The sequence below is a fragment of the Terrapene carolina genome, unplaced genomic scaffold, assembly GCF_002925995.2.
Source record: "Terrapene carolina triunguis isolate 2854851 unplaced genomic scaffold, T_m_triunguis-2.0 Scaffold31888, whole genome shotgun sequence".
Taxonomy (NCBI): domain Eukaryota; kingdom Metazoa; phylum Chordata; order Testudines; family Emydidae; genus Terrapene; species Terrapene triunguis.
In genome coordinates, this window is record NW_020696239.1 from 100095 (window position 1) to 127022 (window position 26928).

Genomic DNA, 26928 nt, shown 5'->3' on the forward strand with positions numbered 1-26928 from the left:
GTGTGTACAGGAAGGGATGGATGGAAAAATGGATGAATGGACAGGTGGAATAGTGCGTACAGGAAGTGATGGATGCATGGATGGATGGATGGATGGATGGTGAAGGGATGGACAGGTGGGAGGTGTGCACAGGAAGGCTGCGGCAGGGTCCATCCGCTCTGTTCGGGAGGGGCTATGCCGAGGAGGGCCGTATAAGCACAAGCAGGAGACAGGCAGTGCACAAGGGATGCTGGCTCTCAGCTCACCCCCACGCTAAACCAGGCAGCAGGAAATAACAATGAAAAGAAGCCACAGGGTTGAGCCAGAGAAGCAAAGCCCCTGAATGCGCCTGGCAGACCTCCCCTCTAGTGCTCCCCACACCCGGCTGCCCCTTCCACGCGGCCCAGCCAGCGCTCGCCCCTGCCCTGCTTTTCTCTCTAGTTTGTGGGAAGCTCAGATCTCCCCAAGGCTCTGTAGTGCTGGGTGCACTGCTAATGTCACCCCGCCGACAGCATGTCCAATCCTCCCCCGCCACAGGGCCGCAGCTCTGATGCGGGGGGAGTCCATGCTGGCAGGGGATGGGGGGAGAAGCTACTGTCAGCTGAGGGCGGGGATGGGATGTGATTCTCCTGCTCATGAAAATGAAGGAGAAAAGGTGCTAGAGACAGGTGTGATGTGCACAGCTGCTCCGCCGGTACCCCTCAGTCCCGACCCACAGCCCCTGCTAGCCCAGCCCTGGGCTCCCCCCCAAACTCTGCTGGTGGCCCTCACTCCTGAGGCACCTGCCCAGCAGTGGGTCTGGCCCAGTGTGGGCTGGCAGACATCTGAGAAGGGAGTTGGACAGGGGAGAAGAGGAAGAACTCATCACTTCTAATTGACTTCCCAGCTAACGAAGCAATCAAGAATGGGCTGAGCCAGCCTGTGGCCGGGGCTGTGTGCAAAGACTCAGCTAGTGTAAATCACACCGCTCCCGGATTCCACCTCCGCCACACCACGCAGGGCCACTGAAACCAAGTCAGTTCCCCGGCTGTCCAGGAGGCCCTGCAATGCCCAGTCTGGATCCCCCGAGCTAGGCTCCTGCTTCACTGGAGCAGACGAGAGCAAAGTCCTCCCCAGCGTGCCTCAGCTGGCGTCACAGCAGGGAGGGGTCTAGCCCAAGGCAAGGAGCATTGGTGTGCTGGGTTTGCACCGGTGGCCCGCCCAGGGGCCATGCCATGCTCTGCACTGCGAGCCTCCCGCAGGCTGAGTTGCCATAGTCCACCCTCGGGAGATGAGTCTCTCCTAGCCAGGCAGAGCTGGCAGGAGGCATTTCCTGCCCTGGGGCTCTGGGGCAGCAAGAGTCTCATCTGAGTCGGCTGAGACCTTCAAACTCATCCCACTTGTGCAGCAAACAGAGCTGAACCCAACTCTTCCCCACGGACCGAACCGCACACATTGCTGGCTCTGCACAGATGGGAAGCCAGCCAGAGGCCGGCTGGCCTCCAAACAGCCGTGCACTGAGGCAGGTGAGCTAATCACCGGGAAAAGCAGCTCCCGGGTTCATCTGCCAGCAAAGCCGGGACAGACAACGACCGCTGGTGGCTGGAGGGTCTGGCAGTGGCAGCACTCTGATCCCCAGTTCAGCCCGGCAAAGGTATCCTTGTGACCAGGGCAGAGGCATGCAACAAGCCAGCAGAGTAGATCAGGGCTGGCTGATGTTCTGCTGTTACTAACTAGGTGGCAGGAACGCAGGGATCTAACGCTCTGTCCCTTCTGGTTTCTCTCACTGTCTAGCAGCGTCCTGGTCTCTTTCTCACGCACACAAATATCACCCCGAGGACCGACCTTGAAGCATATGAAAGTGTGAGGGACCCAGGAGGCTGCCAGCATCTTGGCAAGGGAAGTTTGGCTCATTGTGTGGGGCTTGCGCCCCCTGAAACCTGCTGAGCAAGAGCTCCTGGTGTGGCGCCGAGGCCAAAGCCAAAGGGCTAACAACAGCCTGCGATGTGTCACCAAGCTGGAGCTGGAGCAGGGAGACATTATGGCATCTGTGCTTGGCACTGCTGCGACCGCTGCTGGAGCCTGTGTCCAGTCCTGGGGCCCCCAGCTCAAGGAGGATGCTGGTCAATTTGGGGAGGGTTTGGAGGGGTGGAACCATGAGAACGAGTGAAGGGTTGGAGAACATCCCTTATAGGGAGAGACTCCAGGAGCTCAATCTGCTTGGCTACAAGGAGGCCCGGGGTGGCTTGATCACAGTCTGGAGGTACCTTCGTGGGGAACAGCAATGGGATAATAGACGCTCTAGCAGCCGGAGGTCTAACAAGAGCCAGTGGCTGACGCTGAAGCGAGATAACTGCAGACTGGAAGGAAGGTGCAGAGTCTAATGGGGGGGGGGGGGGGGGATTAGCCAGGGGAACAACTGACTAAAGGGGGGGGGGGGGGGGTTTCGGCATCACGGTAGTTTGTAAATCGGGGGGGGGTGGGGGTGGTCACTGCTCTAGAGACTCTTCCAGGGCCTGTGCTAGCCAGCGGGTTGGACTAGATGATCAGTCGTCCCTCCTGGCTTTATAAGTGATAAAACTCCTGATACGTGAACCGCACACACACGAGCACGCACACACGTGCACACACTCACACTGGGACACGCATGCACGCACACACGCATGCACACATGCACACGGACACGCACACATGCGCACACACACAGGGACACACACACGCACACACACAGACATGCACACACGTGCACACACACACGCACAAGCACACATGCGCACACACATGCATTCAGCTCCTATGTCACAAGGGCCCTTCCTACTCTTTTCAATGCTGACAGCTCCCCACTTCCTCCCACAGGCACTTCCTTTGTCATAAACTGAGTGGCCTGTCCGGCTGCCAGGCATCGGTAAAACAGCCCCTCCCGCAGAGAGCCCCAGAGCGGGGCCCAGCTGTTCGCACAAGCTCTTTGTGCACCCGAGTGGAGAGCCCGGTGTTGTCAGGCCGGAGCCAGGCACATGGGAGCCCAGCCCAGAGGGGTCTCTTCAAAGCCAGGGGAGCATATTGTGGGAACAGGGGTCTTGAAGGCCTCTGAAGGAGAAGGACTTCAAGTGTGATGGTTCTACTGTGTTTGTGTACAAGTGTATTTGTGTGTACATGTGTAAACGTATGGGTATGTGTGTTTGTGTGTCTGCTGATGGATATGGGCTTGTGTCTGAGCGCTCACATGTATCTGTGCATTCACGTGTGTTCGTGTCTAGTCACACACGTGTGCCCATGTATCTGCTGACCTGTCCTCCACTAATCACTGGAGCTTTCCGTTATTAACCGCTCATGTTCAAATACCCCCCACTCTGGGGCTGCTGCCCCCAGCACTCTGCCCCCCTCCCTCCCAGAGCCTGGGTGGCTGCAAGGCAGAACCACTCTGATTACCGCACCATTCACAATTGACAAGCGTGGACCCGAGGAGCAGCCCACGTTGCTGTGCATGGCGCTGGGCACGTCAGCCTCGCATTCGTACTCTGGGTGGCTGGTTACGTCAGTCTGCAGGGCCTCTCCTCCCAGGGAGAGCAGGAGTCCCGCTGTAGACTACCTGGGACCTGGGTGGCACGCGCAGCGCCTCCCCACACACAGACAGGCAGGCCAGCCCCAGACAGCCCCCCAGGACACCAGACTTAGAGTGTGCACACACACACACACCTACACACACACACATGTACACATACACGTACACACGCACACAGCCCCATGCTGCAGGATGTTTTCGCCCTAGACACATGCACACGACACTGCCGAGGCTGGGAGCGAAAGAGGCCGGCTGAGAAGCGGGTCTGGTTTTCTGAGCTCAGCCAAGCTTGGGGCAGGATGTGGGGTGGGGAACAGGCTGAATCCTGCCCCTTCCCCCCACCCCACCGGGCTGTTCCTCCAGACTTTCCTTACTCAGTTTGCTGGATATTTTGCCCTTTTCTGGGGACCTTTCAGTGAGGCTCTCAACGCGGTTTGCATACAATCCTGGAGTCCCTCCCACAGTACCCATGTCAGCAGCATTAACCTCCTTTTGCAGATGGGAAACCGAGGCACGTCACAGTGAAGAGACTCACCCGAGGTTACAGAGCAAATCAATGGCAGATCTGGGAATGGAGCCAGGGGGCCGCAAGCTCTCACCACTGATCTCAACTGCCTCTCTCACCTCTGCGCCCCACCCAGGACCCAGCTTCTCCCACAGAAATAGGAAAAAATGGCACAGTTCTTACCTCTCTCCACTGCTTGGTCTCTATCCCCTGGGTATACAGCACACACACTGGGGGGAAAGAGAACAGGACGCAGGTTAACGTGGACAGTTGGACTGGTACGTGCCTCTCCTTTGGGGCGTCTGGTCCAGCAGACCAGAGCCTTCCTCCCACTCTGAGGAAGGAGAGGGTGGGGCTCTAGTGTCGCCTTTTTGATTTGGAAGCCAAAGATTTTGGTCCGTCAAGGGGATCTCTCTGGCTCCCCTCCCCCCCCCCACACACAGAGGTCAGCGTTAGCTGCATCACAACTAGCACCCAGCGGCTCCCACCAGGGCCCCATTGCTCTACAGGCTCTACTAAGAGATATTCCCCACCCCAAACAGACCAGACAGACAGAGGGTGGGAGGGGAAATTGAGGCACAGAGAAAGGAAGTGACTTGACCAAGGTCATCCAGCCGCTAGTGGCAGAGGCAGGAATAGAAGCCTGAGTCCCAGCCAAATGCCCTGACCATGGGGCCACGCTGGTGCTCCATCAGTGCATGCGTTATTACAGACATCGTTCCTACCTGTGGGTCACTGTGCCCTGCTCTGAGTGCAGTTACACCCCTCAGAAGCCTGCTGCCCCCCTGCCCCACGGATCAGCACCAAGGAAGCTGAGTCTAGGCCAAGCTGCCTAACCCAGATTCTTCTGAAATGGTTTCAGCACAGGCCAGGCCTTCCCCAGCACTGACAGGGCATTGCTCAGAGGCCTGGGCGGAGTCTCCATGCCCGCCTGGCATGTGCCCAGAGCAGGGACTGCTAGTGCTACCCGACTGCCTTTAAAGAAGCCCAGAATCACTGACCAGACCCAACACACATGGGACCAGAAACTGGGGACCTCTGCTCTGGGTGTGGGAGGAACAGGGGCCTCCCCCAGCAGGGCTGACAGGAGCCATGCTGAGCTTGCCCGGCTGGCAGCGTCTCCTTGCCCAACCCAGGGGGTGGAATGAATCACCCCAGGGGATCTGACAGGCGGCTTTGTGGCTGCCACATGGAGTGGCAGCGGAAAGACCAACCAGAGATTATTCTGTGTCATGGCATAGCCTGGCCCAGGGAGCTGCTCCCTGGGCAGCTCCATGTGAGCAGCACAAGCTGCTGCTGGCCTGGGGATCCCCACCCAACGCTACCCCGTTCCCTCCCCGTGCCTGAGCACTAGCTCCGCAGCTCCCATTGGCTGGGAACCGCAGCCAATGGGAGCTGCGGGGGCAGCGCCTGCTGGTGGAGGCAGCACACAGAGCCGCCTAGCTGTGCCTCCGCCTAGGAGTAGCAGGGACAGGTTGCCGATTGCAGGGAGCCGCCTGAGGTGAGCGCCGCCCAGATCTGGCACCCTGAAACCTCTCCCGTGCCCAAACTCCCACCTAGAGCCTGCGCCCCGCACCCCCTCCCACACCCTGAACCCCTCATGGAAGGTCCTGTGCCTAGGAGCAGCAGGGACATGTCGCCGCTTCTGGGGAGCCACGCAGAGCCAGGTAGGGAGCCTGCCGGCCCCGCGCCAACCAGACTATAAACTGGACTTTCTATGAAGATTAGAAATGCCGGTTTACAGAGTGTTCCGGTTGGTACAGGGCCAGATAACACCGTTTTTCCTGTATTCGAACTGTAGGGACGTGTTCAGTGTTCGGACTTTACTGAGTGCTTGGGAGCAGCTGCCGGCGTCAATCTCACCCAGAACGTCGGTATCCCTTATCGGACGGTGACCGGTGAGCAGCTGTATTGTGAGCCTGTGACAGTGTGAACCACCAGCCAGGAGAGAGATGTTAGCTAGCGCGAAGGGCTGGGCTCCAACCGAAGGTGTGATGCTCGGCCCCACAGGAGAGGTCCATCGACACCAGGTGGACTATTGTGAGACATTGAAGAGGACGAAAGATGTTGGCTGTTCTGCCCTTGCCCAGGAAAATGGGTCATGAGAGTGGATTCCTCCCACTGGCTGAGTTTGCAGCTCAGAGCACACGGTAAGAGGGGGGATAAAAACTCCTAACAAGGAGGAACTGGATCTCTGTGCTGCTTGGACTCGGGGGAAGGGGGGAGGGACAGTGAGGTTTACTAGACATAAGTAAGAGATCCCCAGAAGCCTTAAAGGATGTATAGAGCTTGTTTATTTTAGAAGCTTCTACAGTTGAACCTCAGAAATACGGGAATGGAGGTTGTTCGTAACTCTGAACAAGACATTATGGACATCAGCCACGGGAGCGAGGTTGGGGCTGCAGACGTGGGGGGCGGGGTCAGGGCTCCAGGCGGGTGAGGGGATCGAGGTTTCTGACCCTCGGGATGCCAGGGCTCCCGGAGGGGAGCTCAGGGTTTCTGCCCCGCACCAGGGCTCAGGGCTTTAGACCTGGGGGGAGTGCTTGGGCCTGGGGCTTCAGCCCGACAGCTTCATTCCCAGCTTCAGCCTCACGGGGGACTGGGGCTCAGGGCTCCACACAGCACTGCTCCCGGTTTCAGCCGAGGGGGGCACTAGGGCTCAGGGCTTTAGCTACATGGGGGAGAACGCTGGGGCTGAAACCAGAGCTCCCCTCATAGGTAAAGCCCCAAGACCCAGAGCCCCCCTCAGGGCTGAAGCCGGAAATGAAGCTGTGGGGCTGAAGCACTGAACCCCGGAGCTCCCCCTCAAGTCTAAAGCCCTGGGGCCCAGTGTTCCCAAGGGTCAGGACCCCAGAGCCCCCCCCCCCGCCCCCTGGAACCCTGACTCCCCCCGTTCCACCGTGTGGCTGCAGCTCCAGCTCCCACCTACCCACCCCCCGCCCTGTGGCTGAAGTGTGAAGCCCCGAGCCCTGCAGGGCTAAAGCCCCAAGCCTTTCCCGCCCCTAGTGGGCCCTGGAGTTTTTATAGTATGTTGGAGGGGGGGCTCAGAAAGAAAAAGGTTGAGAACCCTGCAGTACAGTATTTGCTGGGGTTTTGTTTTGTCTCTGCTGCTGCCTGATTGCATATTGCCAGTTCCACACGGTGTCCGGTTGACCGGCCAGTCCGTAACTCTGGAGTTCCTGTCTGAGGTTCTACTGTATTATACAAATAAGTTACAATCTTAAGTTTGAAAACCTCTCTCTGTTCACCTGCTTTAACCCCGTCAATAATTCTCATTTCCTTTCCCTACGTAATACATCTGTAGATAGTTTGTTAGAGGCTTGGCTGCAAACCTTGTCCTTGGGGTGAGATCTAAGGTGCAACTGAGCTGGGGGAAGTGACTGGTCCTTTGGGACTGGGAGTGACCTGAACCTTGCTGTAATCTGTGGTGAGGGACCAGCTACCACAAAGGTGGATGGGCGGCGAGACAAATCGGCATGCCCAAGGGGACTGTCTGCGACTCCGTGTTCAGGCTGTTGCAGTGCCAGAGACGTTCACACTTGATACTTGGCTGCTGAAATCTAAGCGCAGAACTCAGCCAATATGGGCCCTGCTCCCGCCAGTCTGCCCTGAGGTTGGGACGCAGACTCTCGCCTCACTGCAGGCAGCTGTACTGGTGGTTTCAGTCAGTAGGAACCAGCCTGAGACCCAGCAAACTCATCTCACACAGGGACCACCAAGCAGTCACTTCTGGCCTGGACGGGACTTGAATCAGTGACAGAGACTCTGCGGCCCCAACCCCCATCCCTGGAGCCATCCAATGCCCCCTTCCCCACCCCCCCCCCCATAACTGCGCCAGTGCAGCCTCATGTGCACTCCCATGTGCTTAACGTGACTGTCCATGCAGTGCCATGTGCTGGATGACATGCTGCCCCACAGCATCCTTCCCCCACATCTCTGCTCCCTGGAGGCTGGGCCAGACTCATGCTGCGCTAACGAGTTAAAAGCTAACCCGAGGGGATTTCTGGCTCATTTCACACCCAGATCTGGTCTGGGGATTTCACAGAGGAGAGCGAGAGCTGAGAGGCACTCTCAGCAAATTGTCATTTGGAGACAAGTCAAGGAGCTGTGGGCTCGATTCTAATGCTATTTACTGAACAGAGCAGCTGCTTACGAGACGAGGGAGTTCGGCTGGGCTTGGCGCAGTTCATCCCGGGAAGATGAATTTCCTAGCGGCACGGCGCACTCTGCACCAAGTACTAATCTGCTGGACCCTGCTCCAGACCAGGAGCACCCCAATCCCCAGCGCTGAGCCCCGCTACCCCCGAAGTCCTGCGCTCAGTGTCCCCTGTGAGGGGTTCTCTGGGGCTGGGCTGGAGAGGATGTTCCCAGGCCGCTGCACCTCCCTTTCCTGGAGGGTTTCCTCCCAGCCCCCCAGCTTATCCATCGCTTGCCCTGCCCCCGCTGCTGTGCATGGGGCTCACAGACCAATGTGCGCAGGCCTCTGGCCACAGGGCCCTGGCTGCTCCAGTGCTGACGTACCCCACCCCAGCTCTCCCTGGGGCCCCTGACCAACAGGGAGCAGGAGGCACTGAGACCCTTCCCTGCAAGCCCGCCCCCTCAGGCCCAAGTCTGCAGACCCCGGAGGCGGAGGGGGTTTGGAGAAGCCCCCCACCTTTGGGACCCCTAGCTCCAACCCCTCGGAGTCCCCCCATGTGTATTCCGGTCTCCCCCCACCAGGGTTAGCAGCAGTTGTACAGGAGACCCTCAGCGGCCCTGGGCTCACTTAGCACATCACCACCGGGATGTGGGCAGTCAGACCTTGTGGTCAGAGCAGGAGCCAGGGCAGAGTCCCAGACAGGCCAGAGGGCAAAACTGAGAGTCGAGTGAGATCAGACACGAGAGACAAACTTAGAGCAGAACCACGGATCGATAACCAGCGTTGGGCCAGGGCAGCGGGAAGCTCTCCGACCACAGCCAGGTGGGTCTGTCCCATGGATGACTTGCTGTGCCTGTGCCCTGGGCCCCAGCGTTCTGCCAATCAGCTCCCAGGACTGGGGCCTCTGGCTGAGGCCAGCTCCTCGTCTCACCCCAGGTGGCAGATTGGATTTTACAAGCTCTAAAGCAGCCCCGGCCAGCACAACCCCCCTTGGTACTTACTTGGGTCAGACTTGGAGAAGGTGTCCTTGTCCAAGAGGTGCCTGGAAGGAAGCAGAAGAGAACAGGTTATGGTGAGGCTCCGGTTGCTCCCCAGCCAAAGGGGTCCCCATAGACTGTCTCTGGGCAGAGGCACTTCACAGCCCTGTCAAGCCCCAGCCTGAAGTGGGCGTGATCCACAACTGGGTCGTAGCTTCCTCCCGCTGCCAGCCGCCTCTAAGCTCCGGGCCCTTCAACCCCTGCCTCCTGTTCAAACTGCTCCTCTTCCTCGGCTGTCAACGCAGCTCAGTTCTGGGGTGCAGCACTCCCTGGCCTGAGCCCCTCAATCCCAGCCCTGGGCTCCCCCCCATGCACTGCTCAGCTGATGTATTTCACTTCTCACCCACTGCCCCTCTGCTATTCCAGTCCTGGGCTCTCTCACATCCAGCTCTGCCAGTGTCCCTCAGTCCTGACCCCCAGATCTGGGCTCCCCATTATGGTTGTGCCAATGCCCCACAGCCCTTCTGACTAAGACAGGGCTTTTCCGTACTTCCACAAATGCCAAGAGAGTCCAGGAAAAGCTGCTGCTACCACAAATATGCCAAACCCAACATTTGCAGCCCCGTCTCTCCACCAGCGAACTGCAGGGCTCAGCCGGACCAAACACATCGCAGCAGGACCTACGGTAACGGCAGCATGGCCATCGATTCGATGGCCCCAGGCATCCCTGCTCAGCAACTGCTGTCATCCCCCAGCCGTGGCCGGTGTGCAATGAATTCAGCGGGTCTCAGCCTCCTTTCAAACACACAAGCATTGACAGAAAATCAACATGACAACTGACTTCCTCGTTTGCAGCCTCAGCAGAGAGCCCAAGGGTGAGTGGGCTGTGGAGTCTGGAGGACAAACCTGACAGGGCAGGGCTGAGATGCCGTGGCAGGGGTCAGTGGTAGGAAGCCTGCCTCTCCTGGGCTGTGATAGGCAGTGTAATTACTGATGCTGTGATGGAGCCTAGGTGTGCCAGCAAGGGTCAGAGCCCATCACACCAGTGCCACACACATGTAATGAGAAGCCAGGCCCTGCCCTGGTGAGCGTACAATCTACGTAGCTGCCTTTTCGCTGGAGACACCTGGCACCGTCGGCCAGCGCGCCCTGGACCTCAAAGGAAATAAACCAGCCCTCAGGAGCTGTGCTTGCCAGCACAGGTGTGCCAGACCCCAGCTGGCGTAAACCAGCACAGATCCCGACAGGTCAGAGCAGCTGATTTGCACCATCTGCGCGTCGGCCCATGGTTTTCAGCAGTTGCTGGTTCTAGAAGTGAGGGAAGGCAGCCCCACCCTAAGTCAGTATTTTCTCTCTGTCTCCGTCCCCTCTCCCCCTCCCTAGCCCCAGCGCAGGCAAGTTATCAGAATATCACATGTGCTTCTCATTACTGTCTCCTGATACTTGGGATTTACCAGCCCTCCCGCTCCGGGGAAGGGCTTCCCCTGCTCGCCAGGCATCTGCAGTGGGCTGAGACACCAGGGAGGGGGGTCCAGCCATCGGCGTAGCAGAGAGAGGATGTTGCGCTTTGCACGGCAACCCCTCAGGCAGGTGCACATAGAGCTGGAGAAGCTGCGTCCAGCCCCTTTCTCCACACAGCGGGGGGAGCTGAGCTCTGCCGAGTGCCGCGCGTGGTACAAGGAGCAGGATTGGCTGGGCCGTGGCTAGGATACAAGATTGAATTGTTGCCAGCAAGCAGAGGGAATATCCCAAGTAGGCTTTGCTAATGCACAAAAAGCAAAGTAGCCCAAGGCCTTCCCGGAGCCTCACCCCCTGGGATCTCCCGGGGCATTCAGAGACAACAGGGCTCTACCAAAGGGATGGTGCTGCAGGGAAGGCTGAGGGCAGGAGTCCTGGATTCTAGTCCCTGCTCTGGTGCTACCTTAGTGTCTGCTGTTTAGTGTTTTGAGATCCCCAGTGACGATCGCCATTACAGCATACAGATTATTGATTCCTCCATTGATAAGATGTGCATTTCCCTTCGACCGCAGGAAGACTGTCAATCAAAACAATGGTCCAGACCCTCCATGGGTATCTGCAGGTGTAGCTCTCTGGTTCAGATGTTGCAGTCATTTACACCGGTATAAATCAGGAGTGAACCCACTGGAGAGATTTCAATGGACTTACTCTGGATTCACACCACTTTGACAGTTTTATTGTCTCACCAGTGTAAATCAGGAGTGACTCCACTGGGCCCCGTTCTCCTCTCATTCCCCTGGTGTAAATCAGGAGTGACGCTAGTGAAGTCAATGAAGGGACACTGGGGTAAGGGAGAGAACCCAGGTCCTGCTCTCAGCCAGTGCTCGTGCTCCCTCCCAGAGGATGCAGCCCCTTCGCAGCAGCACGCACCCTGCAGCACCCCATACGGCCTGATGGGCGAGACCAGGCACAGGGGATGCTCAGCCTCTGTCCCCATTGCCCGGCTGCCCAGCGCTCCCGGGGGCTGCCGGAAACCAACCCGAGAGCAAGCGCCAGCACAGGAACAGCCAGGATGGGGAGGCAATGGCAAGGGATGTGCCACATGCCCTGGAGAAGGCTCAGCGGGGCAGCTCTAGCAAAGTTCCCTGGCATGGCAAGGGTTAAAGAAAGGAGTACACCCCTCCCCTTCCAGTAGCTGAGCGTTTCCGCTCCTCGCAGCAGGATGCACCAGCCCCCGCCCACCCACCCCCAGCTGATGGGAGAGTCCCTGGCACCAGGCTAGTGGATCAGCTCTGCCATTGCCCAGCTGGGAGATCTGCCCGCGAGCTGCACCTCCCCTTCAGCATGGTGATCAGGAGTGGAGCACTCACTCGGGGCATCCCCACGCCCGCAAGGCAGTGGGGAGATCAGCCATGGCTTCCCCACACAGAGAAAGAGCAGGCAAACTGGTTGAAACAACAGTAAAGAACAGAATCATCAGACATATAGACGAATACAATTTGTTGGGGAAGAGTCAACACGGCTTTTGTAAAGGGAAATCATGCCTCACCAATCTACTAGAATTCTGTGAGAGGGTCAATGAATGTGTGGACAATGATGATCCAGTGGATATAGTGTACCTGGACTTTCAGAAAGCCTTTGACAGGGTCCCTCACCAAAGGCTCTTGAGCACACTAAATAGTCATGGGATAAGAGGGAAGATCATCTTCTGGACCAGTAACTGGTTAAAAGACAGGAAACAACGGTTGGAATAAATGGTCAGTTTTCAGAATGGAGAGAGGTAGATAGCGGGGTTCCCCAAGGATCTGTAGTGGGACCAGTACTGTGCAACATATTCATAAATGATCTAGAAAAGGGGGTGAACGTGAGGTAGCAAAATTTGCGGTTGATACAAAATTATTCAAGCTAGTTAAGTCCCAAGTTGAATGTGAAGAAATTGCAAAGGGATCTCACAAAATTGGGCAACAAAATGGCAAATGAAATTCAACACTGATAAGCATAAAGTAAAGCACGTTGGAAAAAATAATCCCAACTATACATATAAAATGATGGAGTCTAAATGAGCTGTTACCACTCAAGAAAGAGATCTTGGCGTCATTGTGGATAGTTCTCTGAAAACATCCACTCAATGTGCAGCGGCAGTCAAAAAAGCAAACAGAAGTGTTAGGAACCATTAGGAGAGGGAAAGATAATAAAACAGTAAATATAATGCCACTATATAAATACATGGTACGCCCACACCTTGAACAGTGCGTGCAGATCTGGTTGCTCCATCTCAGAAAAGATATATTAGAATTGGAAAAGGTAGAGAGTGGAGCAATAAAAATGATTAGGGGTATGGAACAGTTTCTATATGAGCAGAGATTAAACACACTGGGACTATTCTGCTTAAAACAGAGATGACTAAGGGGGGATGTGATAGAGGTCTATAAATCATGACTGGTGTGGAGAAAGTGAATAGGGAAGTGTTATTTAACCCTGCACATAACACGAGAACTAGGGGTCACCTGATGATATTAATAGGCAGCAGGTTTAAAACAAACAAAAGGAAGTATTTCTTCCCACAACGCACAGTCAACCTGTGGAACTCCTTGCCAGGGGATGTTGTGAAGGACAAAACTCTAAGGGCACGTCTTCACTACCCGCCGGATCGGCGGGTAGCAATCGATCTATTGGGGATCGACTTATCGCGTCTAGTGAAGACGAGATAAAATCGATCCCCGATGGCTCTGCCGTCGACTCTGGAAATCCACCGCGGCAAGAGGCGGAAGCGGAGTCGACAGCAGCGCGGCAGCGGTTGACTCACCGCCGTCCTCACAGCCAGGTAAGTCAACCTAAAATACGCAACTTCAGCTACGCTATTCACGTAGCTGAAGTTGCGTATCTTAGGTCGACACCCCCCCGCCCTCCCCCATAGTGTAGACCTAGCCTCACAGGGATCAAAAAAAGAACTAGAGAAGTTCCTGCTGGATAGCAGACAGGAGCAGCTAACAGGGGAATTTTGTGACGGGGTTTAGAGGGGGAGTGTATGGGGGAGGGCTAGATACATTTAACATTCTTTAAACTTAAAGCCCAAAAAAACCCCTGATAAAAACAAAACATCAACAAAGGAACGAGCTGCAGGAGTAAAAGGAGAAGGCAGGCAGAGTCCAGGAACAGAGTGGGGACTACCAGTTTATTGCACCCAATGCAGCATGTTTATTGCTCCCCCCAGCCTCTCTCAAGGTCTACACTATTGCTGCTGACCCAGGTCTCTGGAAGGGTTTCCCTGCCCACCCCCCGCACTCGCCCCAAACAGAATCAAACCCACCCCCCCATCCACAATGCCTACGAGCAGCCTTCTAGCCTCCCCTAGCAATTCTTGATTTAGTCCTAAGTGGAGCACAGGATCTGGTCCAAGAGGTGAATATAGCTGGACCGCTTGGTAATAGTGACCATAACAGAATTAAATTTAACATCCCTGTGGTGGGGAAAACACCACAACAGCCCAACACTGTGGCATTTAATTTCAAAAAAAGAGGACTACACAAAAATGAGGAGGTTAGTTAAACAGAAATTAAAAGGTACAGCACCAAAAGTGAAATCCCTGCAAGCTGCATGGAAACTTTTTAAAGACACCATAATAGAGGCTCAACTTAAATGTATAGCCCAAATTAAAAACACAGTAAGAGAACCAAAAAAGTGCTACTGTAGCTAAACAACAAAGTAAAAGAAGCAGTGAGAGGCAAAAAGCATCCTTTAAAAAGTGGAAGTTAAATCCAAGTGAGGAAAACAGAAAGGAGCATAAACACTGGCAAATGAAGTGTAAAAATACAATTAGGAAGGCCAAAAAAGAATTTGAAGAACAGCTAGCCAAAGACTCCAAAAGTAGTAGAAAAAAAAATGTTAAGTACATCAGAAGCCGGGAGCCTGCTAAACAACCACTGGATGGTCGAGGTGCTAAAGGAGCACTCAAAGACAATAAGGTCATTGCGGAGAACCTAAATGAATTCTTTGTATGGGTCTTCACGGTTGAGGATGTGAGGGAGATTTCCAAACTTGAGCCATTCTTTTTCGGTGAAAAATCTGTCCCAAATTGAGGTGTCAATAGAGGAAGTTTTGGACAAATTGATAAACTAAACAGTAATACGTCACCAGGATCAGCTGGTATTCCCCCGAGTTCTGAAGGAACTCAAATGTGAAATTGCAGAACTACTAACTGTGGTTTGTAACCTGTCATTTAAATCAGCTTCTGTCCCAGATGACTGGAGGATAGCTAATGTGATGCCAATTTTTAAAAAGGGCTCTAGGGATGACCCTGGCAATTACAGTCTCACATCAGACTGGTTGAAACTATAGTACAGAACAAAATTGTCAGACACATAGATGAACATAATTTGTTGAGGAAGAGTCAACATGGTTTTAGTAAAGGGAAAGCATGCCTCACCAATCTACTAGAATTCTTTGAGGGGGTCAACAAGCATGTGGACAAGGGGGATCCAGTGGATATAGTGTATTTAGATTTTCAGAAAGCCTTTGACAAGATCCCTCAACAAAGGCTCTTAAGCAAAGTCAGCTGTCATGGAATAATAGGGAAGGTTCTCTCATGGATGGGTAGCTGGTTAAAAGATAGGAAACAAAGGGTAGGAATAAATGGTCAGTTTTCAGAATTGAGAGGTAAATAGTTGTGTCCCCCAGGGGTCTGTACTGGGCCCAGTCCTATTCAAAGTATTCATAAATGATCTGGAAAAAGGGGTAAACAGTGAGGTGGCAAAATTTGCAGATGATACAAAACTACTTAAGATAGTTAAGTCGCAGGCACACTGCAAAGAGCTACAAAAGGATCACTCAAAACTGGGTGACTGGGCAAGTAAATGGCAAATGAAATTCAATGTTAATAAATGTAAAGTAATGCACATTGGAAAACATAATCCCAACTATACGTATAAAATGATGGGGTTTAATTAGCTGTTACCACTCAAGAGAGAGATCTTGGAGTCATTGTGGATAGTTCTCTGAAAACATCTACTCAATGTGCAGCAGCAGTCAAAAAAGCAAACAGAATTCTGAGAATCATTAGGAAGGGGATAGATAATAAGACAGAAAATATAATATTGCCTCTATATAAATCCATGATACGCCCACATCTTGAATACTGTGGGCAGATCTGGTCACCCCATCTCAAAAAAGATATTATTAGAATTGGAAAAAGTTCAGAAAAGGGCAACAAAAATGATTAGGGGTATGGAACAGCTTCCATATGAGGAGAGATTAATAAGACTGGGACTTTTCAGCTTGAAAAAGAGACGACTAAGGGGGGATATGATAGATGTCCATAAAATCATGACTGGTGTAGAGAAAGTAAATAAGGAAGTGTTTAAAACAAACAAAAGGAAGTATTTTTTCACACAACGCACAGTCAACCTGTGGAACTCCTTGCCAGAGAAAGTTGTGAAGGCCAACACTATAACGGGGTTCAAAAAAGAACTAGATAAATTCATGGAAGATAGGTCCATCAATAGCTATTAGCCAGGATGGGCAGGGATGGTGTCCCTAGCCTCTATTTGCCAGAAGCTGGGAATGGGCAACAGGGGATGGATCACTTGATGATTCCCTGTTCCGTTCATTCCCTCTGGGGCACCTGGATTGGCCACTGTCAGAAGACAGGATACTGGGCTAGATGGACCTTTGATCTGACCCAGTATGGCCGTTTTTATGTTCTTATACCACATATATATACCTTTGCAGATTATTTATTATCAGGGCAGAGCCTGAAGCCATGAAGGTGGGAAGGGGCTGGGAGTCAGGACTCCTGGGCTCTCTTCCTAGCTCTGCTCGGCCACTGACTTGCTGTATGTTCTTGGGCAACTCACTTCACTTCTCTGTGCCTTAGTTTCTCCATCTATAAAAGGGGGACAGCATGGCCCTGCAGCCCAGACATTTGTAAAGCACATGGGGATGCTGTAATTTTAGTCAGATCAAAGGCCAGCAGGGACCATTGTGATAATCTAGTCTGGCCTCCTGGATAACCCGACTGTGGCCCGGCCAGGCGTGAGCCCAGGATGTGGAGTTTCCCCAAGAGTTGTCGCCTGCTGAAGCACCTAATGCAGTGAAAGGGAAATGATCTCAGGGCTATTGTTGGCTTTGGCTGGGAAGATTCAGGATGCTGGGCCCGGGCCGGGCAGGCAGTAGTGCTGCACTCACGTAGCACCTTTCTCCCCAGGGTACTGCTGAGCACTTCCCATGGGCAGGCAGGTATCAATCATCCGCTTTTACAGACAGTGAAACTGACTTACAGGGGGCAAGTCCAGGGTCACAAAATGAGTTGGTGGCAGAACTAACAAGAGACGCCAGGAGTCACAATCCCCCTGCCCTGCCCTAACCCCCGGGCCACACTCCGCCTCAGAGCCAGGACTGGGACCCAGGAGTCCTGACTGCTGGGCCCTGCTCCCAGGTGGCGCCTTCAGTTGTTGCTTTCTGGCTATTTTTAAGCCACTCTGCAGGTTGTCCCAGGCCAGGAGTTTTCCCTCTTCCTGGAGCCGTCTCTCTCTGGACCCGGTGCTGAAGGGAGATGGTGCCTGCACAGCGACTGCTCAGCACTGTCAGGCCCTGAGGCCTAGTTAAAGAGATGCTGAGAGGTTCTTTGGTCTGGCTTCCCTGGGCTGGAGTTTCCCACCATGTCTCTTAATTAGCCCAGACAGGTTTCAGGAGGTTCTCTCATTAGAGAAAGAGCTCATTCTGTCAGCATCTGATCCTCCCATCGACCAGGGCTGGGATCCATTCCAGCTCAGAGCATCGAATCACAACCAGCTGCACTCCTGTAGCCCTAAGAGTTTTCTTTCTGCCCCTGGAGAACTGCAAAGGCCTCCAGCTAAGATCAGCTGAGCCAGAAGGACTGGGGCGGGGGAGAGGGGGGATTTTGATTGTATGTTTTGTGGCTTTCACCCTGATCCACACACCTGGAAATGCTGTCTAGTCACTAGAGCAGGGCAGTAGGCACCAGGGCTCCCAGTTCTATTCCCTGAGAAGGGATGTTAATCACAGAACCCTGGCCAGTCTCCTACTCAGCGAATTGCTCTCCTCCCCTGTGATTTCTCTTGTACCGGTACGCAGCAGTCTCATTCACTTCCAGCTTGCACTGTTGCTACTGTCAGCTGTCCAACAACTGCTGGGCTCCGCCCTAGAGGTAGCTGCATTTCATGAGAGCCCGGTGGAAACTGCAATCATTCACAAGGAGAAAGAAGAGACGAGTAGGCTTCCAGCAAGTGGTCCATGAGTCTGCTAGTGCCTTCCAGCTCTTTGGTTCCAGCAGTAGCATTTGATACTCTTAGATCCACAGGTCCCAGGTGCAATCCCTGCAGATGGCCCGTCCAGGAGTGCTGTTATCTATAGCTCTTGCAGTGCAGATCAGAACTAGCCTGCCGGCCCAGCATGCACCGTGTAAGGAAGGGGGGTGCTACTCCAAGTGGCTGCAATGTAGCTAAACCCCTGGCTGGGAGGGGTGCTCAGAGCAGCAGTGACAATGGGGGTCTAAACCCGAGCAATGTGATGTGACCCTGTAACATGGAGCCACGCAGCTGCCTCCCAGCCCATGGCAGCAAGAGCGGGGGGGGGGGGGGGGGGGGAGGCACGCAGGAAGACAGAGCGTGGCGTGGACGCTGGGCTAGGGGAGGCTAGAAGGCTGCTCGTAGGCATTGTGGATGGGGTGGGTTTGATTCTGTTTGGGGAGAGTGTGGGGGGTGGGCAGGGAAACCCTTCCAGAGACCTGGGTCAGCAGCAATAGTGCAGACCTTGAGAGAGGCTGGGGGGAGCAGGCAGCTGAGAGGCAGCAGTGCGGGGAGGTTAGAGGAGAGGAGATCCTGGACGTAGATGGGGCCATGAAGGCCCTGGGAGACCAGGGCAGTGATTTGGGGTGGATAGGCCAGAAGGCAGCTGTGCCCACGTCAGAGAGCCTGGAGAGGGCTCAGGGAGACTCAGGGGACCCTGTGAGCAGACAGGTGATTCCGCCCAGGGCAAGTGGGGAGAGCAGGAGAGACAGGGCTGCATCAGGGGCAAAGCACCACGAAGGCTCTGGTCCCTGGGGAAGCTCATCCAGGGATCCCCAGCCGGGGGGAGCTGTTTGCTGATGGCTCAGTCCTGCCCCTCCTCCCCCACTCCGTGTGGTGCATTAGATCAGCCCATTGGAGCACGTCCCAGCAATTGGCAAGCAGCCCCCAGACCTCTAATGGGCATCAGCTGATTTGTTAGCCGAGATAGATTGGCCCATTAATCACACACGGGCAGGCCAGGGAACCAGGGCCTGGAGCTCGGCTGGCGATGGCAGGAGGGGAGGGTTGGCTGCATTTCCCCCGCTTCCCCTTGGGAGGCCTGATCTGACGGGAGTGCCCACCTCAGCACAGGTCACCAGGCCAATCAGACGCCACAGCCCCCTGCGCTGGAGAGGTGCCCTCGGACGAGCACCAGGCTCTTCGTACCCAGAGCAGCTCAGTTGTGGGCGGAGCGCTCCCATGACTCTTGCCTTCCTTAGCTGCTCCTAAGCTCACCAACAGGGGCAGCTGAAGGCCCCCAAAGTCCCATGCCACAGCTGCCTGCTGAGCTCCAGAGCAGGTGCTGCAGAGATCCCCTAACTGGGCTGTGCACGAACTGCACTGCGGTCCCAGAACTGCTGCCCCTTCTTTCCCGGAGCCTTCCCCAGGACACAGCTGGGAAAGGCCCAGGGAGCTGGGGAGCTTTGTCTCTATTTGCACCATTACAGCCACTGGGCTCGGTGCTGCACGTCCCAGCGTAGGGAAGAGCCCCTGCCTCAGGGAGCTTACAGTGGAAACAGACAAGCTCAGCACAAGGGAGCTGGGAGCTGGAGGCAGCGCAAGCAAGCGCCCAAGGTCAGCCAGCGACTCCTGGGCAGAGTCAGGAGTTGAGCCCCCAGTGCCCGAGGCCCCGTGCTCTGCCTCAGCCACAAGCCCAGCACTCCGCTCGACCTGGAAGCGCCGGGTCAGTTTCCTGCCCTCACACTGCTGAGCACAGCAGAGCGCCAAGCACCTGCCATGCACATCTATAGAACGACCGTCGTGTCAGCTGAGTGTGCCTGCACCTCCCCCGTCCCGCCCCGTAGCCGAGCAGAGGACTCCAGTCTCCACAGCTCACCCCTCGAGCTACTGAGCCAATATCCTGTGGCCAAATGGGAAAGAACCTTTAGAAGCCGGGCCGCAGTCTCCTTAACCAACTGGCTGATCAGCCCTGGGCCAAAAGAGGATGACGAGATTCCTCAGCGCGGCCTCCCCTTATCTCCGGGGCTCTCCAAAAATACTCCTAGCGCCCAGATGCCTACCAAGTGCAAAGTGGCAGCCAGAGATGCTGTGTGTGCCCAGCTCCAGTCATTCTGCAAATGCAGCCGAGCAAAGATAAGCCCCCGCTCCCACCTCCCTCTTAGCACCTGCTGTATGTCAATAGCCTCACTGGCCTCTTCCTCAGGTGCTTCTTAGGGGCCCACTCCAGAGATGTGCTGAGCACATCCAAAGGGGTGCTCAGCTCCCTGCAGGACCATGTCCTTAATGCATGTAGGAATTTATCCTTTAGGAACCATGTGCTACTGGCCAGCTCGGCTGGCTGCTCACAGCTGATGGCATTCCAGCCACCTAGAGGGTAATCAGAGTAAAGAAAACACGGGACGCCGTGTATGTACCTCGGCATGCTCGCCGAGGAGCTCCGCAGGGCCCCGGGTAGGAATGCTGAGCTGCTCCAGGAGCAAGCCTGTCAGCCAGAAGGGATGAAGAGAAGAACACAGCAGCAAAGACCACGGGGAGGCTCTGGCCTAGCCCAGCACCAGCTGGCAGGAGGCAATTAAGGGGCTAGCACAGGAGTGTCAGCTCCGGAAGAGCTCTCAGCCACTCTGGAGCGGGTCAGCCTCTGCATGCTTGCGTTGCCCTGGAGAGTGGTGAGAGAGCTTGGTTCTGGGGGGCTCTCAGTACTCCCGTCCCAGCCTCGCTGCAGGGAATGGGGAACGAGCTCTGGCTGGAAAGAAACCCCCGTTCGGAAGATCCACCCACCCCAGGACCAACTTGAGCCAAAAGGAGTTGCTACAGAACACAGTGGCTATGGGAGCACAGGATCTGTGAGAGACAGCCCAACCAGAGTGTAGAACTAGACCCCATGAGGCACCAGGGAGATGGTCCACATGGGACCTAATCCCGGCAGGTCTTTTCTGTCTCTATATTATAATTCTAGGAGTCAGGCCATGGAGAGCTCTTAGCAGTGACCTGACCTTCAGTCCCAAAATCCACCAGCAGGGGGCGCTGTGGGACACAATCCGGAGACACTGGTTGTAAGGGATTCCCAGGGACTCAAATACCAGCCTCTGCCAGGAGGGGGCACAAGAAGGGAATGGTGTAGGCACGCTGGCTGTGCGGGAAGTTCCCAGCTACTCCAGTGCCGGCCTCTGCCAGCAGGGGGTGCTCTGTTATTGAGTCCCCTGTGGAAGAGTCTGGACAAAGTGGAATTTTAAGGAAACAAACACACCTATGATTTGGAGCTAGGGGGATGGTTTTTTGTTTTTCTCCTAAGGGTCAGGTTGATTAGGGGTAGTGCAAGCAGCTGAGGAGGGGAACACAGAGGAAGGGGGGGGGGGGAATCCATCAGCCCAGGTCCTTAACAGAAAAAAATCAAATCAAATCTCAAATAAACAGGGAAAAAAACACTTGACATCACGGTTTCTTGGCTCCCCCACCCGTTTTTCTTTTTGAAAACCAAGGTCAAGTTGTACAGCTCCAGACAAAGCCCCTTCTCTTTCTGATCCAACAATTTCCATATGAGAGGGATTCAGAATTAATTCCTTCGCTGGTTACAGTGGCAAATCAGACAGCAATCACCATGTGAGGAACTCGGACACACACAAGAGACAGGAGGAAAAATTATCGGCCAGATCCTCAGCTGGTGTAAATCAGTGTAGCCACCTGTCACGAATTTACACAAACTGCCAGATTCTGCTCTCACACCAGTTACATCAATAACTACTCCAGAGATTTCTACAGAGTGACTCTTGATTTACACCAGAATCACTGAGATCAGAACCAGGCCCGTGGCCTGACTCTGATCTCATGGAGCAGGTTTAACACCAGAGTAATTCCATAGCTATAGGGAGTGAAGCAGGGGGGAGCTTTCAGGTCATAAATGTGCTCAGAATCTGAAATTCTGCTCAAGTTCTCCCCCCCCCCCCCCCCCCCGCCATGAAATGGAATCACTTATCCCGAACACTTCTTAAGAAGCAGGGCTCTAAGTCAATTACAGCAATGTGATATAATCATAGTGAATACAGGCAGGGTTAGAAAAACAGTCCAACTTCTGCGGAGCGGAAAGAATTTATTTGAATTTGAATTTTGTATCTTTTCTCCTTCCTGGGGCAAAAAAAAAACCCCAAACAAAAACAGCTTCCTACCCAGCCACTGTTACAAGAGGAACGTACCCCATGGATTATATATAAGAAGCTAATTATCTGACTTGCTACACAATGAATGGTTGGGTGAGTTCTGCGGCCGGAGGCACTGCAAAAGCGGGTGTGTGCTGCGTGCATTGCTGCCCTGGCGAGAGGATGCAGGCCTGTTTGATGGGCGCTGAGGCGAGCCATCGGAGAAATGCTCTAATCCTGTCTAGAGGCCCCATGGGGGGCTGCTCAGCTCTGAGGCCCTGCCAGCTCCAGGGTTAGGCAGTGCCCCTGTAGTTTTTACTTACAGTAGAACAGAATCAATGGGCATCCCGTGTCTGATTTACAGGCTCCATAGACAGCGTTGCTACTCCCAGCCTTCGTGTCCCTTAGCTGCCTTAGACCTCAGCCTCCTCCCCTGCAGCTCCCCCCACGCCAAGGACCCCTGAGCCCAGAACAGCGTCCCTGGAGAAATCCCCCAACTCCGTCTCCATTTGCTCCAAGTCGATATTACAGCTGAGGGATCAAAATCTGAGCTGGAGGCCATGCGTGAGGCCAACCCAGGCTGCTGAGAGATTGCAGAAACGGGACTAGGACCGACTGACACCCCGACTGTTTTCACGGCTGTTCCCAGACTAGCCTGAAATTCTCACACACACAGGTTCTAAAGCTGAGGCAGGGCCAAACACCTGATCCCGACCCTCTAGAACTTTGGGACGGTTCCAGGCCAGATCCCAGCTCTGCCGGTCTCCACACTGCACCAATCTGCTCCTCGGTGGAGATGGCTCTTTGAGCGCAGGGGAGAGCCGAGGGGCGTGGGGTTAGGAGGAATTTCATAGTTCTGCTGGGGACGGACCTTCCCTCAGTACTCAGGCTGGACCCGACATGGGTAGGAGATCCCAAAAAGCTCAGCTAGGGCCCACTGTCATTCCTCCCAGACCTCGGCACCTCTTGGGCCCAGGCTGCACTTATCAGCAGAAGCCCACCTGAGTCCCACCCCAGGCTGCAGCCTCCAATCAGAGCGTAAGGTTCAGGCGAGCGTTCAGTCTTGTAGGGGCTTCCCCAACGCTCTAGGCATCGGACCAGATGCTCAGCTGGTGTAAATCAGCGTAGCGATATTGATGTCAATGGAGCCGCAGTGCTTTACACCAGCTGTGTGGGTCTGGCCCATTGTGAAGCTCGCTCTTCGCTGGATTCGAGCAGCCTGATTCCTCTCTCACTGACACTGGTCCTACATGCGTGTGATTCCACTGACTGCACTGGAGCTACCAGTGTAAGTTAGAGGAGAATCAGACCCCTAGATGTTGTCACCCCGCCTGCTTCCCTTTGCAGGGCTGCTACCTATTTGTCCACACCCCCTGCTATCTCACCGTTGCCAGCCCCCGCCAGGCTACACCTGGAAAGGGAGGCTACAGCCCCCTTTCTCCGCTGCTTTTACCCAGGCTGTCATGGCAGGTTCTGATTGGCAGCCCTGGGAACTGACGCCCTCTCTGTTTACAGCACAGGTGCAGAACCAGCAGAGCTAGCTACCCTGCCCTGTGCTTAGCCCTCACCTGTGGTGCCCCTGTCTCGGTGTGAGAGGGGGTCTGGGCTCCACGGCCATTCTGCTGGGACTCCCTCCCGCCAGCGCTGGTGGCTGTGGTGACATGGACGTGTGTCCATTAGCGACTGGACTGAGATCTGCCAACCAGGCGCTGGATGGCATCAGCTTCCATCCACATCAGCATGCACTGGATTGGAGCCTGTAACCAGGGTGCAGATCTCACTCCCAGTCCCCACAAGCCATCAAAACCCACAGAAAACATCAGGCCAGATCCTCAGCTGGTGTACAACCCTGGAGCGACACCAATTCATGCTGCCCGAGGCTTTGCCCCAGTTAAATGACTCAGCCTGTCATAATCCTCTCTCTGGACGGGGTGCTGGCTCCCCTCTGCCCAGGAGCTAGGTGGCTCCCAGAACAGCCGGCTTGCTTTTTATTCCTCCTCAGCTGTGATTTGTCATTAAAATCTATGAGCTTGGGGCATCATATATTATAGACTGGAATTTATATTCACCACAAGGCTTTTTCATTGCATCAGTGAAATAGCCCTTCCCTTCTCCCTGCAAGCAGGATCTCTCAGAGGCGCCCGGCAATCTAGGAGCACAAGTTCTAGCGACTGTCAGCGGGTCTCGTGCTCCTAAGTCAAGGCCTTTGGGAAACAAAACCCACCTCTGCAACTCGGAGCAGCAATGACAAACAGCCCTCGCTGCTCTCACCTGCCCTGATGTTCCCCAGACAGCCCCTTCCCCTCCTCGCCACCCTGACCTTTCGTCTCTCCACAGCTCCTGCTGCATTCCTGGCCTCAGGCTTCTTTGCCCACCAAAGTCACTGCTACTGCCTGCCTCCCTGACCCCTTCCACTTTCCCCACTGTGACACACCCGGCCCATCCCTTGGGAGTGCACCTGGGCGGGGCCCCTACTGCCTGAGCGACGGACCAGCCCTGTGAGCGCAGGGACAGCAACAGTCTCACAAACCGTTCCACATGTTCCAGCCACCAGCAGGAGACAAAGCCACACTTGGCCACATGGGCTGGCTCAGGACTGACGGGCTCCCGCCTCCTGCCAAAGGCTTTCAGGTCATTGCTCTGTCTAGTTCCCGGCCCTGCATCGGACCACGTGATCTGACAGCCCACCTCCTACAGGAGAGCAGGAGCCCTACATGCCATGTGCTTCCTTGTCCAACCTCCCATCTTGTCTTGCATCCTGCTAAAGGATCAGTGCTCGGAGGAGGGCAAAGAGACACTGCCCACCCAAACCACAGCCTTCCTGTGCAACGGTAGAGCGACAGATGAGGAAATTCCTTCCTGGTCCCTGCCAGGCCCCCATCCTTGGAAATCTTGGCCATAGTCTGTTCTACTTAGATGCCAAAGCTGGAAGGGTGTGTGCCAAGGCAGCCATTGGTAACCTAGTGCACTAATGAAATGCCTCTGCTAATTCAGGGCGCAATGGGAGAAGCCCTGCAGGTACAGATGATACCTGCACGTCACTAGGTGTCGTGCAGTAGTAGTACTGAGTGGTTAGCGCAAGGAACTAGCATTCAGACCTGGACTTTCTGCCACTGAAAGGACCAGACCCTCAACTGCTGTCAATTGAAATCAATGGTATTACACCATTTACATCAGTGAAGATCTGGCCCTCACTATGTGACCTCAGACAAGTCATTTCCCCGCTCTGTGCCTCAGTTTCCCCATTTGTCGCTGGGGTAGGAATCCCGGCCTGCGATCACAGCGCTGGGAGAAGTGGAAGGAATTCCTGGAACACTAGTAAAGGTGAACAGGGAAGGCTGTTACATCCCGGGGTGTTATGTAAGCAAAGGCGACAGCTGAGCAGAATTCAGCAATCCGAGTTGGAAGACAGCACATCCTCAGTGAGGAGCCAGTATTTCCCATGGAGACGCGCTAGGCTTTAAAGGGGAAACACGCTTCCGACACAATATGCTTTAAAAGAAAAACTAGTTATGTGGGCGAGCTGCTCTCTGATTGGGCAAGGCAGACAACACGTCCGTTCCTTACACTGCTCCGATTGCTGCATGGTAGCTCCAGCAGCCCAGGAACAGCTAATCCATCATGTGTGACCGAGAGTGGGGCAAGAAAGAGTCCCTCTGAATGTATTCAGGCCCCCAGTTAATCCCTCTTTAAAGCCATTTGACTCTGGCACAGAATGTCCATTGTTGATTGTTGCTAAGAAATGGAAAGGTCAGCAGCAAATGAGCCACTGTCATCGGCAAACTGCAAAGCAACACTGAAAAGTGAGGGACAACTGACATGCCGGGGGGAGGAGGGATTGATGGCTGCACCTTCCTTGGCTTCTTGAGGACAGATAAAGGAAGCCTGAAAGGTCTGTATCTTTCTGCCTGTGTGTGTGTGTCAAGGTGTGGGTGTCTGTCTAGCTGTGTGTTCTTTTTTTTTAAAAATTATCTTTCCCCTGCTTGTTTTTTACGTTTGAAATTCAAGTCTTGTCTACCCTGATTTTCCTGGATGTCTCTATGGACAATCAGAGAACTGGCAGGATTAAGTCATCACAGGTACCACTGAGCACTGAGAGGGGGAAGGGATTTTAACTCAGGCTACTCCAAGCTCTTTGGGTTTGTTTTTTGTTCATACCTCGTTAACGCAAAGGCCTAGCACACCGTTGGGAGGAAAGATTTCTATGTTAAAGAGCCAAACTCCTCCGCCCTTTCCATTAACGAGAAAGGTCACACTCTGGTCCTCCAGAGACCTCCAGCAAAAAACATGAAAAACTTGATAGTAAAAACAAGTAGGGGAAAAAAACTTTTAAAAAGTTCAGTCATTCTTTACAGATCATAAAGGTGAACAAACTATTCCTTCCCACGGAAGGTCAGCACAGAATCCTGCTCCAACCAGCCCCGCTAATCAGACTCGAGGATGGACTCAGCACAAAAATGCACTGAAATAATCTTTGAAAAAGTCTGCCTCCCCTCCTCCAATCATGGGAAGCCATCAACCTCAGCGGGGCCTGGATTGGACCCCACATCACTTCCCAGTCCACTGACCCCTTGACACTGTCAGCCACGTGCCTGGGATGTCACAGAGTGGTGCGTTCGGCAATTCCCCGCTATGAACATTGCCCTCACGCGGTCTAGTGACGGTTCCGGTTACAGCTGGGCTCTAAAGGGTGACGCATGGAGAGAGGTGTGAAGGGATGGCGAGGAGCAGGCTGCTGCTGAACTGAGCGGTGCTGGCTCCTGCTTCCTGGAGCTCATCACAGTGAGAAGCTGATCACTAGAGCCATGGCACTGGCAGAGCCTGTGCCAGCTAATCCACACCCCTCTGCCAATGCTCCTCAACCCCCATGACAACAGCGTACTGCCAAGCCTGGGTCCCTGCACAGCTCTGCCGGTGCCCCTCCATCCCAACCGGCAGCCCCCTACTGCC

General features: G+C 54.6%; 1 protein-coding gene across 1 annotated transcript in view; it reads right to left on the reverse strand.

Annotated features, from left to right (window-relative positions):
* The window catches only part of LOC112126030 (copine-5), a 130773-nt gene that overhangs the window by 99362 nt on the left and 4483 nt on the right, over positions 1 to 26928 (reverse strand). The window contains exons 2-3 of the mRNA XM_026663009.1: positions 9165 to 9205; positions 4209 to 4255 (exon numbers count right to left, since the gene is read on the reverse strand). Coding sequence (XP_026518794.1) covers positions 4209 to 4255; positions 9165 to 9205 — 88 coding nt within the window. The remainder of the gene's footprint in view (positions 1 to 4208; positions 4256 to 9164; positions 9206 to 26928) is intronic.